This window comes from Aythya ferina (genome assembly GCF_964211825.1).
Source record: "Aythya ferina genome assembly, chromosome: 2".
In the NCBI taxonomy this organism is placed as follows: Eukaryota; Metazoa; Chordata; class Aves; order Anseriformes; family Anatidae; genus Aythya; species Aythya ferina.
In genome coordinates this window covers 85,310,650-85,324,774 of record NC_140297.1, presented here as the reverse complement: position 1 = coordinate 85,324,774, position 14,125 = coordinate 85,310,650, and the positions used below count along the sequence as shown (strand labels likewise).

At 43.1% G+C, this 14,125-nt stretch overlaps 1 protein-coding gene across 2 annotated transcripts in view; it reads left to right on the top strand.

The window, feature by feature from the left end:
* Positions 1-13,415, top strand: part of ANKRD33B (ankyrin repeat domain 33B) — a gene marked incomplete at its 5' end in the record, with an annotated part of 38,391 nt that extends 24,976 nt beyond the window's left edge. The window contains 4 exons of one of the 2 annotated variants that reach the window (XR_014689330.1): positions 1,711-1,840; positions 6,996-7,136; positions 12,259-13,286; positions 13,379-13,415. Coding sequence is in view for 1 of the 2 variants with exons in the window: in XM_084508648.1 (XP_084364774.1) it covers positions 1,711-1,840; positions 6,996-7,136; positions 12,259-13,109 (1,122 nt within the window). Of the gene's footprint in view, positions 1-1,710; positions 1,841-6,995; positions 7,137-12,258 lie in introns of both variants that reach the window. The other variant, XM_084508648.1, reaches the window with a different exon arrangement.
* Between the last annotated feature and the right edge of the window lie 710 nt (positions 13,416-14,125).

Genomic DNA, 14,125 nt, shown 5'->3' with positions numbered 1-14,125 from the left:
TCCAAATTATTGTATGCTGAGTTTTCTGATACACTGGTCATTGTCATTTTTCTGAATGATTGAATGGTGTTTCATATCTGCAGAGTTTTTGGACTTGTAAAGACCTATATCCCAAACATTAGGTGAAAAATTAAATTACTAGAAACTAAAATAATGTTCTAGTCCTTACCAAGTTGTCACCGACACAGTTTTCTTTCTTTAAAGCTGTGAGTGATTACATTGTAGCAAAACTTGGATGAATCTGAACAGTCCCCAACAAAAGAAATCTTTTAAAGTAATGATCTTACCCAATGATGCAATTGCAAAATATCATACATAGCCCGTGAGTATCCCAAAGACCTGGCATTGCCTCTGTATCTTAATGAAGCCGATCGCCAACTGAACCAAAAAGACCATCCAGAATAACAATGAGGCAGGACACTGAAATATTAATACCTGGTTATCATGGTAATAGATCAGAAGCCGCAGTTGTGGTCATTTGGTGAATGTCTCTGCCTCAGCAGTGTCCACAGGGAAAAGAAAGAAAAAGAGCATTGAGGCAAGAGCAACTTAGAAAAAGTGTGAGGGAGTCAAGCTGGACCATGCAGTATTTTACACTTATAAAGGTTTTAGTGGTTTTTGTTTTGTTGCATTTCTTTTCTTTTTCATCAAATTCTATTTCCTGCTGCTCATTTGTGATTGTGAATTGGTAGTGAGTCTGCATGAGTGCGTTTTTGGCAGGCAGGGTCACCAGAGAGGCTGAGATGTGTGTCACTTCTCCTGTCCTTTCAATAGCCAGATGCTGGTGCTGATCTGGAGAGAACTGAGCCACGTGTTGGCCATGCAGAGGGACTGCAGGAAGCTTTGGTGCATCTGCAAGCACCCGTCTCCGCACCCATCAGCCCCAGGCAAGCAAATGCTGGGCTACTGAGTCATCCTGACGACTGGGGATAATGGATTTAATCCCTGTGGTCAAGCAAGGAATCAGGATTACGTACTGTAGTTCCATGTAATTAATGACGAGTGTGTCTTGATACATTTTAGAGAAGCTCTCAGTTCATTGCCTCGGAGTGAAATGCTAGCTGAGCAAGGTACCGCGCTGAGTTATAAGGCTCACTTCCTGGCTTGGCTTCTCCTGGAAGTTTTACAGGTGTCATAAAGCACATGAAACAGGAACTCTAACCGCAATTTTATGTTATTTGTGTTCATCAAAAATGTCAGGTTCTAATGGGAAATCCCAAACATTTAAGGACAGCAACAGGTAGCACGAACACATGGCTCCTCCCTATCACTTTCCCTTCAGAGAACAAGCATTTGTTTTTCAGAGGATTAATATTCAGGTAGGGTAGAATTCATCTTACCTGTCTGGTTCATTTTATTATACAATAAAATCTGATTTATTCTCATTTGGATACGGAGTATATAGCCGTATGAGCATGCGACACTTACAAACAGTTACTTTCCAAGTGGTACAATATAACACCTACTCTCGGAGGTATTTCTGAGGAATGACAAGTGTCACTTGCCAAAGGGAAGAGATAAAAAGCAGTGTTTTGGATCTGAACATTGCGCCTGGAGCTGATGACTAGTTATGCTGATACCTGTTCAGTTCTTCAGCCAAAAAAAAAAAAAAAAAAAAAAAAAGCAGACTACTAAGACTACTATTCTGATTTCTCAATGAACTTTTCTGAGTCCAGTAAACCTATCTCTCTCTTTATGCTTTGCTTACAGAATGGTCTTATCGTTGCCTGTTACCAGGGGTATGTGGATATTGTAATAGCCTTATCACAATGCCCTCACCTTGATGTGAACTGGCAGGACAACGAGGGGAACACGGCCCTCATCACAGCTGCACAGGCAGGTAAGGTTCTTTGCCTCGCCTCTTGTACAGGGTCTTAGGAGAAACGTGTGATGTGACTATTATTTCCAGTATTTTTTTCTCTTCAACTAGTCCATAGTAAAAAGCAAAAAGCCCTTCTTATACAGCCTCAGCAGGACTCAGCGTTGACCAGTGCTGATTCTATCACAGACCGGCTGTATTGACATCAGCCGTGTTAATCCTGATGCAGACTGGAGTGAGAGCAGAGCTTGTCTCCAGGCTGTCTTTTATCCCACCCAGCGTGGTGATATTCTGTCAGCAAGTGTAACAGATCACATACGTGCAGGGGGTGCTCCCTAAAGCAGCACCGGCTCTAAGTGCACATACACAAAGCAATCTGCCGATTATCTCTGTTAAAACTGCGACAATGAATGTTAAGCCTTTCAGCAAAGCTCTAGCTTTCTTTTCCAAGTGGTAACAAAACGCTGAAGCATATGGATTAGGAAAAATCTGAGCGCGGGGGCTATCCCTTTGTAGTCTGAAAGCTATCCCCTGGGCCTGCCTGGATCTGTGTCCATGGGTTCCTTTCCTTCACTCAAGTGTGCTCCTCAAAGGCACTTTGTAAGGACTGCACACCGAGTTTTACCATTTCTTCTCACAGATGAAGAATTTGGGAGATCATTGGAAATAGCATTCCCTCCCAGAGCCTGCCTGTTCTTCTCTGGCTGGAAGGAGGAAACAAATTTCTGTCAGACAGCGCCAGTGGACATTACAAGATTGGAGAGCTTAGGGTTTGATTTTAACTCAGTAATATTGCCACTAAGAATTTCCACTTAGCAACTAAACTTTGCTCTGTGTTGTACCAAAAAGTGAACAGTGCTGAAGATGTCACTATGAGACAGGTCTTAAACACTGGAGGAAATAATAGCAACCAGAGTTGTCACGTTTCTGGCAAAGCCATGGGTATAGCAGTTCTCTAAATAAAGCAGAGAAGTCTCCAAAACTCTCGTCTACTTCTATTTGGCTGCCTAACATGAATCTGGACTATAAAAGGTTTAACATTAATACCGACTCCTTCCTGACCCTTATAACTCATGCTAATAAGCTCAGAATTAATCCGGGGGGCTGACATTGACCTGACTCTGTCTGCCAGCACTTGCTATTGATTCCCAACGCAACTGGAAACAACTGCAGTCAGCAGAAGCTTAGGCAAACTCCTAACAACTGGGATGTTTTCCCCCGCCTGCAATAATCCCCAGCTCTGGCGTTGACACCAGTTATTTCATTCATTATCACAAGATACTGCTGTAGCATTAGTACAGATTACCATGTGGTTAACGTTGCAATCAGAGGAGCTGCAGCGTGCTAGATGTCGCTTAATTACTGCTGAGCCTTAAGTATTAACACCGAGCAGTGTATTGTAAAGAACCGACGGCAAAGTCTGTACAATCTGTCCTTTAGTGGTGGGTTTATTCAATTTTTACTATAGGCCATGGAAATACTAATATTTCTGCAAAATAAATTATTCACAGAGATCACTGCTATTTGTGACAAAAATACTGTTTTTTTGTTTTGTTTTGTTTGTTTGTTTGTTTGTTTGTTTGTTTTTCTTGTGAAAAGTCTAGTAGCAAACCCACTTTCTTTCAGTTAATTGCAAGATGATATCAGATGTTTTCAGAGAGCACTTCTGGTTTTGTTATGATGCTCTTCTCAGCTGGCCCATCACTGACGGTCTGACCCCAGAAAGCAGCTTTGGGGTGGGAAGAGGCCACGGTCCTGTGGGATTCTTCTGTGGGCTTCAGGGGCTGCATCTGCACAAGAGGGCACAGGTAGTGGGGAGACAGCAGGGAAACCTCTTTACTTTCGCCAGAGGAGTTTAAAATCCACACTTGCTTATGCAGGTTCATGGCTGCCTAGACATGCTGCTCCAACCTAGATGGCAGATTGAAGCAAACAGAATTATTTTAAAGACCAGCTGAAGTCTCAGAAGATAATTGAATTCAGCTCCTTATACCCATCTGCTTTTGATGACTTCAGATTCACATATTTCAAAGAACCAATCTGAAACTGAAGGTCTTCTGCATGGGCTGACCTGAAAAAAAGTAGTCTGGAGGGATCAGTGGAAAGCAGTAGGTTCTTAATAAGCTGATTAGTACAGAAAAATAACCACAAACAAAGCACTTAACTTCACATGTCAATTCCATTTTAGAAACTTAGTCTGCTTGCTTGCCCTTAGTATTTCTTACAGACATGGGATGCTTTCTCAAAGGGAGCTTGCCCTTCAAAGCTGAAAGTTTGTTGCAGCCTGCAGGGGATGGTGCCCAGAAATGGGTGCTAAAGCAGACGCAAAGTCACCTCGTGGCAATACGAGGGCAGCATGGAAAAAATGGGAGATTGATGAAAATGAGTGAATGGAATAACAAGAAGTGGAAAGAGAGGAAGGAAGGGAAGTGGTCACAAAAAAAAAAAAAAAAAAAAAAAAAAAAAAGGATAAAGGAAGGGAAATTACATTAATTAGAATCTGCTGATTCTCAGTCTCTGTTCATGAGGACGTAGTTACATCAGTGGCAACCTATGATAATTGGTATGTACTGGTATTTACAGAGAGGGGTTTATTTGCTCCCTTTTAAACTATAGATGTTATATGATACAAGAACCAGTTTGGGGCAGGCTGCAGCTCTTCAAACACAAAATCACAAAGTAACCCAATCTCTTTTCATTAACGAAGACATGAGAACACAACCACCTAAAGCACACAGATCATAAAAGGTTGGGTTCCCTCTATCCCCCAGAAAGCATTCACTGCTCAGAGACCACACACAGTCTGTGACAGAGCATCTTCCTCACTATGCAGATTATCCTTCTGCCTGTATTACACAGATTATTAGGTAGCATTGTATTCATTATATGCATTTCTTTTGTGGCAGCAATTAAGCTATTACAGACATCTGTGCTGATCCCTAAATGTGTCTCGCAGGGCAAAGAACTGTGCCCTTAGCATGCCGGTTCTGCCATGGGGTAGATGAGGCTGGCAGACAGCAGGAGCCTGATCCGAATTCAGTACGACCAGACTGGCTGAGGCCACGCTCATTTATTTTAGAGCTGCAAACAGCTTTCAGAGCAGGCTTTAAATCATTGAAGGCTCACCTGGTTTACGATTTAGATACGCGCTTTTGGTTCCTGCAAATGCAGGAGAACTGAAGCAAACGTTGTGGCCTTAAATCAAAAGCATATGACACAGTTTGAACAAGAACTTGGCAGCTCTGAGTTTTGCTTTGAATTTGATATTTGTTTGAACTTGAAATTTGAAGCAAACCTCAGAGGACAGAGATTTCTGCAGATTGAAACTGAAACGGTTTTCAGGAACCCTCATGACATGAAACTTCTGAGAATCACAAACCTCTTTTTTCCCTTTCCCTTTCCATTTCTCTTTCTCTCTCTCTCTCTCTCTCTCTTTTTTTTTTTTTTTTTTTTTTTTTGGTATTTTATTGCTGGGTTTTGTTTTTTATTCTCTCCATATCATACGAGGCCATCTGTAGTCCCCTGGAGAGTTTTGGATGAACAAGGCCTCTGAGGATTGACTCTCAGGGATCACCCTAGATTTGCAAAACATCTCTTAATGCAACTATGGTTTTGGCAAAGGGAAGAACATCTTTAATAATGTAATAAGTGCTGAAAAATCTTCCTTTTTTTATTATTTCTCCTTGTTTCAGTTCCTGTCTCTGATTTTTGTGGTTGAAAAACATTATTTCAGCTGTTCCAAAACCATCCTGAAGCACGCTGTCCGTGGACAAAATACAGCATGTCCTGCAAAACGGTGCGGGAATAAAGATTCTCCTGGTAGTAACTGATATCCTGTCAGGATTTGGTCTCACGCCATAAAGTCAGTGAAGCTGAAGCCTCTGTGTTGAGTAAGCAGGACTGGGTCACTTGATCCTGCCATGAACCCAGATCACTTTTGCTTTGCTCAGTTTGCTGTACCTTTATGTTTCATTTGCATCAAACTGGGAGCTCTTCACCTGATTTTCCCTGACTCTGGCATTGTTAAACTGATCTGTGCTATCTCCACACGTGCTCAAGTTTCAGCAGTTTCCAGCTATGCAGCAAGGTAGCAGAGTCCAGCAAATTCTAGGTGACCAAGAGCAACAACTAGGAAATAAATTAATTGGTAAAGGTTTTCTTAACTTGCTTTCCAGAGTGCAGGACTGTGTTGGAACAAAGCAATGGCTGATGAATTCTGCACCAGGTGTGATACCACAGACTTTAAAATTCATCCTGTATGAATTATAATCTGCTTCAGTTACATTTGTAGATGAATTTGAGTGACATGCATCACAGAATATTCAGCTGGACTGCAGAGTGAGATGAGAGAATATTTTTACAGCTCCTAGTAATTAAATTGTGATTGTTGCAGCTGCCTGACAGCCTGCGTTATTTTATAAAGCATCAAAGCATCATAAAATGAATGACAAGTGAGGGAAAAGCTGGTTTGGATGACTCATAATGGCACTAGATATTTTTTCCTGTTCTGATAGTCCAATTATAACGGCTTGATGTTTTAATTGGTCTTCCCACCATCTAGCTAGAGACACCTACAACTACTTGCTACACCCTTGCTGACACCAGTTATCTGGGCTCATGAGGCACATGACAAAAAAAAATGTGTGGGATACAAAGCAACGTATTTCTTTGTCTAATACCAGGCCCGTAGTGGTTTGTTAGTAGTATTGGCAGGAACCGCCACAAGTGATTGCGTCTTAATGGAGCACTGTGAAGGAAAGGCTCAAATTTGCCAGAGGAGTGAAAATGCTGAATCTTTGCAACCACTTTCCCAGGGGACGGGCAGTACTACCCATTGATTCAAGAAACGGAGATCCCTTGCAATCTCTTCTGGCCTTTAATCATTCCCTTACCTCAGAATGATTTGCAGAGAGGACCCCCCACTGAGAGCAATTTGAGGGAAGGTGGGAGCCCAGGTTTCTACGCTCCTATCCCAACACTCTTGCCACAAGACAGTGCCATCTAATGCTAAAGCTAGTGACTGCAATGATCAGAAAAGGACACGAGGAAAACAGATCTCATTAATTGCCTTAATTTTTAAAGTTTCCAAACCTGCAGGATCGATTTTTGGTTTTGCCTTGAGACTGCCTCTTAATTCTGTGGTGGATTTTCTCTGTTATTTTTCATTTCTTTAAAGGGCACATAACCATTACAAACTACTTGCTGAACTATTTTCCCGGGCTTGACATTGAGAAGAGGAACGTGTTCGGATTCACAGCACTGATGAAATCTGCAATGCAGGGACGAACGGAATGTGTGAAAGCCTTGATGTTGGCAGGTATGCAAAGCACTTTGCTGCTTCTTCTTCATCATCTACCTGTAAATACTAGACAGTCACACACAAGCAACAACAAAAATTGCCTCTTGATGTGTTTTTCTGAGAGGTGTGGTGCAGCCTTTCCTGGAAAGGGATGCAGACTTTAATGAAACTGTAGACCAGGAGGTGAAGCCACATGCTGCAGGTGGAAGAGAGCTCTGCTTGTCTGTGAACCCTCATCCGTGAACTCTCCAGGTGCTCTCGGTGCCAGATTTATTGTCTCCAGGACAGGTCAGGGAATGTGATCGCTGAGATTTGTAGATGGTGAGCTAATGAAATTTGTGACACACCTGGGAAAGACATGCAGATCTCTTGCTGCCAGCTGCTGTGGGTGTGATGGTGCACAGGTGGGTGATGGTAGTGTCACCAGGGGGCCTCGTGGCCAGACCTATACCTCTCCCTCCAGCTGTGGAGTAGGGAGATTTGGGTGCAGGGTTCATACCCCACCAGGGATGGGAAAAAATTGGGAAATTTGGCAATACAGGGAGAAACTTCTCTTTCTAGCCCCTCTACAGATCTGAGTTGGGTCTCAAGTTTTATGAGGAATGGTACCAGCAAGTCTGTACCAGCTGCAGGTAAGGAACCACAGCACAGAGAGTGAGGAGGTCCATCTCTGCCCACTTGCCTCTTTGCATCTGGGAACAGGAAATACGTTTCTTGTCATTGGCCCCGGACTTTGCAGCTGAATTTCCAGCGGTAGTCAGGGTGAAGTGAAGAGCTCTTGGAGAGGAAACCTGGAAGGGTGAGAGACATTGGGGCAACACCCCCTACAGGAGCAGTACCAGACCCCTGGCAGGGCTGTACAGTACCCTTTAGCCACAATATTGGATGCTTTTGTTGTGTTATTAATATATAAATTATTAGTTCATGAGTATGAAAGTGTTTTGGTATACTTTATTTTATTACAATTGCAGGCATTTGGCACAAATCTGATTTTATGGACATGATAATAGATAACATATGAACATCGTTGCTATTTAGACCAAAAATCCTACAGGTCGATTTCATTGTAGACTGAGATGTTGAATGGGTGGTTTATTTCAGCTGTTTTGCTGTCACAGAAGTCTAACCCTTCATAATTTGAGTGTTTTAAGTAGAAGGCATTTGTCAAGCATAGTGGTATTACTTTCATCCATTTTCAAAATATCCTGTTTATAGATGTTGATATGGCACAGAAAATGCTTGAATGATATGGTAACTGACATTATTTTCTGCAAGATCCTCTAGCTTCTTACACTGGAATCAAAGTTTTGGAGTCAGATCAGTCACTTTGGAGTTGAATTTTTATGAATAAAAGTTATAAAATTACTTTTAGAGCTAGAGCACTGCTAGACACAGATGCAGTTTCTGGACTAATATCTGCTTTGTGCAGATGCTAGTTCAGAATTTTCCAGTGGCTGCTATAAGTTATCACTTAAAATGAAACTTCAGTCACCAGACCTTAAAATTTATCAAATTGACCTGACAGTGTCATGGCTTTCTATTACTATCACTGGAGATCTGATGGAAACTTGTTCCTTCTGTTTTGGTCACTAGAAGCTATTTTACAACCTTTCAATTTTTTATAGAACTGAGTCCCAGTTATTAGATTTCTTGTACAAAAAGTATCAATATCAAAGTTGAATATATGGTTGCTGACTCTGTCATCTGGATAGCCACCTTCTCTTTTTCATGTTACTTAAGCAAACAGAAGAGTGGGAAGAACAAACTTTCAGCCAGCCAGAAAATAGGTTTGTTAGCCTCCTATCAGGTTTACCTAGAGAAAGTTATATTGGGCTGTTTGTTCATTAGGAACAGTGAGGATAGATACATTGGCTAAAGAGTAAAGGATTAATATACTCCAAATTTCTATAGTGCAGTTTACTTACATGTTTAAGTGAGTATTTTGTGGGTTCATACATTTTCAGCTTAAAATTGGGGCCACAAAGGAAATATGGCAAATTGCCTGCACCCCTTTTAATATCCGATTACTGTCTAGCATTGTATAGTCTGGAGAGATGTAGGGAGGGAGCAGCTTATTCAGAATGGATTTAGACAGAGTTGGGGGCTGAAGGGAACTGAGTGACTGCCAGCAATGAAGTGCTAGGTTGCTGAAAAAGGTGAAATAAATCATTAATGAAAGATTTGGGGAAAAATCAGTTTCACAAATAAAACAACCCCTCAGGTTCTAGTTAAATTCTATGTTAAAAGGTAAGAATAGTTGGAAATATAGGGGGAAAACACCTGTAATTAGCCATGGGCCTCTTGCAGAACCTATGCCTGTTGTACAGCCACAAAAACAGGTGTGTGTCTTGAAAAAAAAAGAGTTAGAGCCAGGCAGTTTTTAACCCCAGTATCTGCTTAATGGCTTGGGTAAAACCTCTGTTTTCTGGCACCTACTTAGGGCCATGCAGGAGGTCAGTGAAGAAAAATAACTCACCTTTCCAGCTGCCTAAGTAGGATTTAACAGTCAGACAGAGCAGAGGCAGCAGCAGAGTGTGACAGATGGCTGGAGCTGAATTTTCAAAGTGACTGCTCTTCCCAAAACTTGTGCTCCTGGAGGGTAGCCAAGGTCAATCACTACACGACGAAGGTGTGCTGAGACACTTGGCCATAATGTCTGCTCTTTCAAAGCAAATCGTTGAAATACGTGGATTTGCTGTTTCGGAATGCAAAGCGAGTAAGAGAGGACCCGAGCCGCTCACTCGCGGGCAGTTTGTCACAGGCTGCTGCACGGCCAGGGCCGCAGCGCTGCCAGCAGCCAGCCAGAGAGCCCGGGCAGGAGCGCAGAAATGCCAGCCATAACTCACCACACGAGACCCATCGCGATCTCCAGTGTACACTGAGTGCTGCTTTAGTAACACCACTGGAGTGGAAGTGGATCTAGCGACTGGGCTTTAAATACTGTGTGTGAAACAGCTCGGTGACAGATGCCTGTCTTTCTGAGCTCTCCCGCTCCCTGTCATTAAACTCCGCTCCCGCCTGGGAAAGCTGTCCTATGGTTTTGCTTTCTTCTTTTTGGTCTGATGCCTATTCCTAAGCCATGTGCTGTCTTGGGACCCGAGTCCGAGGAATATTCTGGAGCTAAGAGCTCCCTAACCCAAAGCCCTGCTTCTTGCAGGTCTTCTGAGTTACCATGTGTGAGCCTCTGTGCCGAAAAGGCCCTGCTCCGCTCTACCCCTGTCCTGCTGAGCAAGCCCAGCAATGCTTCTTAAGCACATGCAGTGGTGTTTGACATTTCCAGGCCCACCGCAATCCTTTCAGAGGGAACCAAGGGGGACTCAAGCCCCCACAATCACACTGAGTGTTGTCTGAAGGGAATCGCAGAGCTGATCTTTAAGTTCTCCCTTTCCCTGGACCCTTTGGCACAGCAAGGCCAAGCAAAAGGGGCCTGGCTGCCCGTCAGGAAACACACTAGGATCTGATGGGGGGTCTGAGATGGAGAGCTGAAACTGTAGCTGTCTAGTTAATATTTAAAAAGGGACAAGACTATTCATGTCTTGTGCAGGTGACACGTTCTGTTGAGTGACACCTTTGTTTAGAAACACCTCTGGATTTGTACAGAAAATCAATACCACTGTAGTAAATCACGCCTTAGAGAGATTTCGTGATACAAGTTACAAAGTCAGCATTGATTTTTGTTGAAAGATCAGGATTTCCATACTCTGTACTATTGTTTCCCTACATAAAGTTTCCAAAACACCTGGGGACGCATCTGTCAGGGATCAGCAAGTGTGGGCCTCACCTCAAAGGAAGGTGAGCCAAGGGTGACGGCAAGGCACACAGAGGAGGCTCTAGCTTCACCAACAAAGGTGCTTCTTTAAGAAATTGGGTGGGTCTGGTGGCAACAACCACGGTCAGCCTGTACTGCTGTGACTGCCAGGCAGGCCTGTGGTGATGAGGCAAGTCCATAGGGTCAAAGCCTGAGATCAGACCAGGATCCAAGCCTGCAAGTCAGGGGCCAGACCAGCAAGGCACAAGACCAGAGACAGCTGCAACACAGCTCAGGCAAGAGCTGAGAGTCCGAGCTTGAATGCTGCCACCAAGCAAAGACAGGGAGCCCCCAGTGATACTTCTCACAGCACTTTCTCACACAGCTTGTTTTTGTTTGGGACTCATCCAGGGTGCCACAGCTGCAGCATATCAGAGCTGGCACTTATTTTTCTTGAAGATAATGGTAAACAGCTGTCTTCACCTCTTGCCTGTTTACAACAAGAGCATACTGTTCCTTGAAACATATATTTGGACCCAGTTCCTTTAGCTACTACTTTTCCTTCAGTAAATCCATGCCTGTTATGTGTACAACAAGGAAACATCTTCCACATAGTTTGCCATGTTTCCAGTCAGCTCTAGTGGGAAGGAGTGCAGACACGGGCAAGTGTTAAGAAGGGGACAGGAAAAGTGGCTAGCCTGAAAGGAGAGAGTCAGGAATAGGAAATTTGGGTAGGGTGGGTTCAAAAACAGGCTAGTGAAGTGGAAGGACATGTTTTTGTGTACCTTTTTCCATTCTCCCCTCATTGGTTTGTCTGTTGCTTCTGCTGTAGTGAATGTCTTCAAACCCAGCTGCCTTTGAGCTCTCATAATCCTTTCTTGTCTCTACAGCTAATGAACTCTCTGACTTGATTACATCTTTCTCTTCTTTGCCTCCTTCCAGACTGGGTCAGACTTGACTCTTTGAAGTGCTTTCTCTTGTAGCAGTCATTTTAAACTTCGCTTAAACTACATTTAAATCAAGATCAACTTATTTGCTTAGGGTGCCGCCTTCTATCCACAGCCCAATCTGAGAAAAATAGTTTATCATGATATTTCTGTCTCTGTACACTTCTGTCTCCCAAAGCAATGTGACAGAATGTCTTTTCTTTCATGCCAAGATCTGTGTAGGTCAGTTATGTGTTGGCTGTTTGAGAATGGTGCTTCAGCTGGCAGAGAAGCCCATCAAGAAGCCAAAAGTTGTAGCCCATTCATATTTTAGCTTAAACCTTTTTCAATATACTCAAGGTATCTACATTGCCAGTGATACATATAAACAAAAATTGAATATGAAAGTGCTCAGAAGTATGGGAAGTTTCATTAATTAACAGTATTTGTTTTTCTTTTCCTTGAGGGGCCAATGTTCACTCAACTGACCCAAGCCGTGGGCTGACTTCGTGGGAATGGGCTTGTTTTACGGGAAGGTCAGAATCTGCCTTCATCATGCAAAAGCTGATGGATAGACCATGCCCAGAACAGTTATGTGATCAATACAAACCAGAATGGCCAAAGATGAAGGAACTCCTTGCCAAGGCTGCGGAGCCAAAGACCTGTTTGCAGAGGATTTCTGAGTGCATGAGATCGGCTGTCTCATTTCGGGTTTTCCATGGTCCAGAAGAAGATGGGGTCCTTGATCACATGGTGAAGGTGACCACAAGCTTAGGCAGCCCATTCATTGCTCTGTCATGCAGGACTGTGTGCCCAGGAAGCCCACCTGCTGTGGGAAAACGCAGACTGGCTGTGCAGGAAATCCTTAGGAAGCAGAGAGCCGAGGAGATCCGATCCCTGGACAAAGACCATGTTAGCAGCTATGAGAAATTATTTCAGAACTCCAAAATCACATTGATCCCCAAGAAGAAGGACCGGCGAGCCAGCCTGCAGCCCGTCAGCCTTGCAGTGTCTCAAGTGAACACTATAGCCACCAGGAAAACAAGCCTCTTGCCGCTCCACCTGCTCAGACGGAGCAGCGTGAGACCAGGATTTGTCATCCCTAAAGTCCGTATCAGCAAGGCTCCTCCACCCACCTTCCAGCCAGAAAAGGCAAGAAGGAGGAGCAGTGCTAAGGACGACCCCTATTTGCAGATTCCTAAATGGAGGTACAAGGAGCTAAAAGAGGAGCGGAAGAAAGCAGAGGAACTGGAGAAGAAAAGAGCCGAAGAGGCTCAAAAACAGAGGCAGGTGTCTCCTGCCAGATCCAGGACCTGATTTAATGGCAGTGAGGAAGGTTTGAGAGCCATTAGTCTTGTTATCTGAGCAAGATAGCAGACTGCGTGCCATCATGCATGCCTGCTGTTGCTGGAGCTGGAATACTGAGCGATGGCCTTTACAGTGCATAAACAGGGCAAGGGCTATGCCTCGGCTTGTCTGATCATGGACGTGAAGGTACTTTGGGGTGGGAGACAGAAAAGTTTACCTGTCTGCTCCTGATAGGAAGCTTAAGAGGTGCCGTCCTTTTATGGTTTCCTTTTTTCCAGTTCCAGGTGAATGACAGAGGAGCACCTTGAAAAACAACACGTATGAAAGGATCATATTTTGTGTTTGTTCATTTTGCAATGGACAAAATTAAGGAGTTGTGCTTTTGACACTAGATGTTTTTCCTCTCCTTGTATAGGTAGATGTATTTCAAAGTTTTATAGTAATAAGGAAGAGTTTAAAATACACCACAGAGTCTCAGTGGGCAGTGAAAATGCAATCCTATAATTGTTTTGAATATACCAAGCACTTTATATTATATTAATACAGTAATCAAAGTTTAAGACAGTATAGGTATTAAACTGTACAGTCCTATATGGTCTGTATGGATACAATTCTTAATGATATTGTTTTGTTGAGTTTAAAAAAGGGCTGTATGTGAAATATTTCTATAGTTGAGGTATTCGCATCCTCTGCAGATATAAATCAGGGGCAAGGACTGATTTCTTTGGAGCAACAGAGAAGCTGAACTAATTTTTGTATGTCACAGTCACCTAACATTTGCCTCCCCCATTAAGTTTCCCTGAATCCGCCATCTGTTGTCTCCTCTTCAGTCTCAGGGATTTCTTTGTCTTTGCATTTAACTGTGAAATGAGGGAGATGGTGAACCACAGGTGGGCTATTTTTTTCTTTATATTTAAATTCCTATTTTAAAAATAAAACAAAACCACCAGGCTTATTGTGAGTGTCTACTTTAGGACCTTTTTGCATTATAGCCAGGACAGAATAATCATGCACCTTCTGGAAAT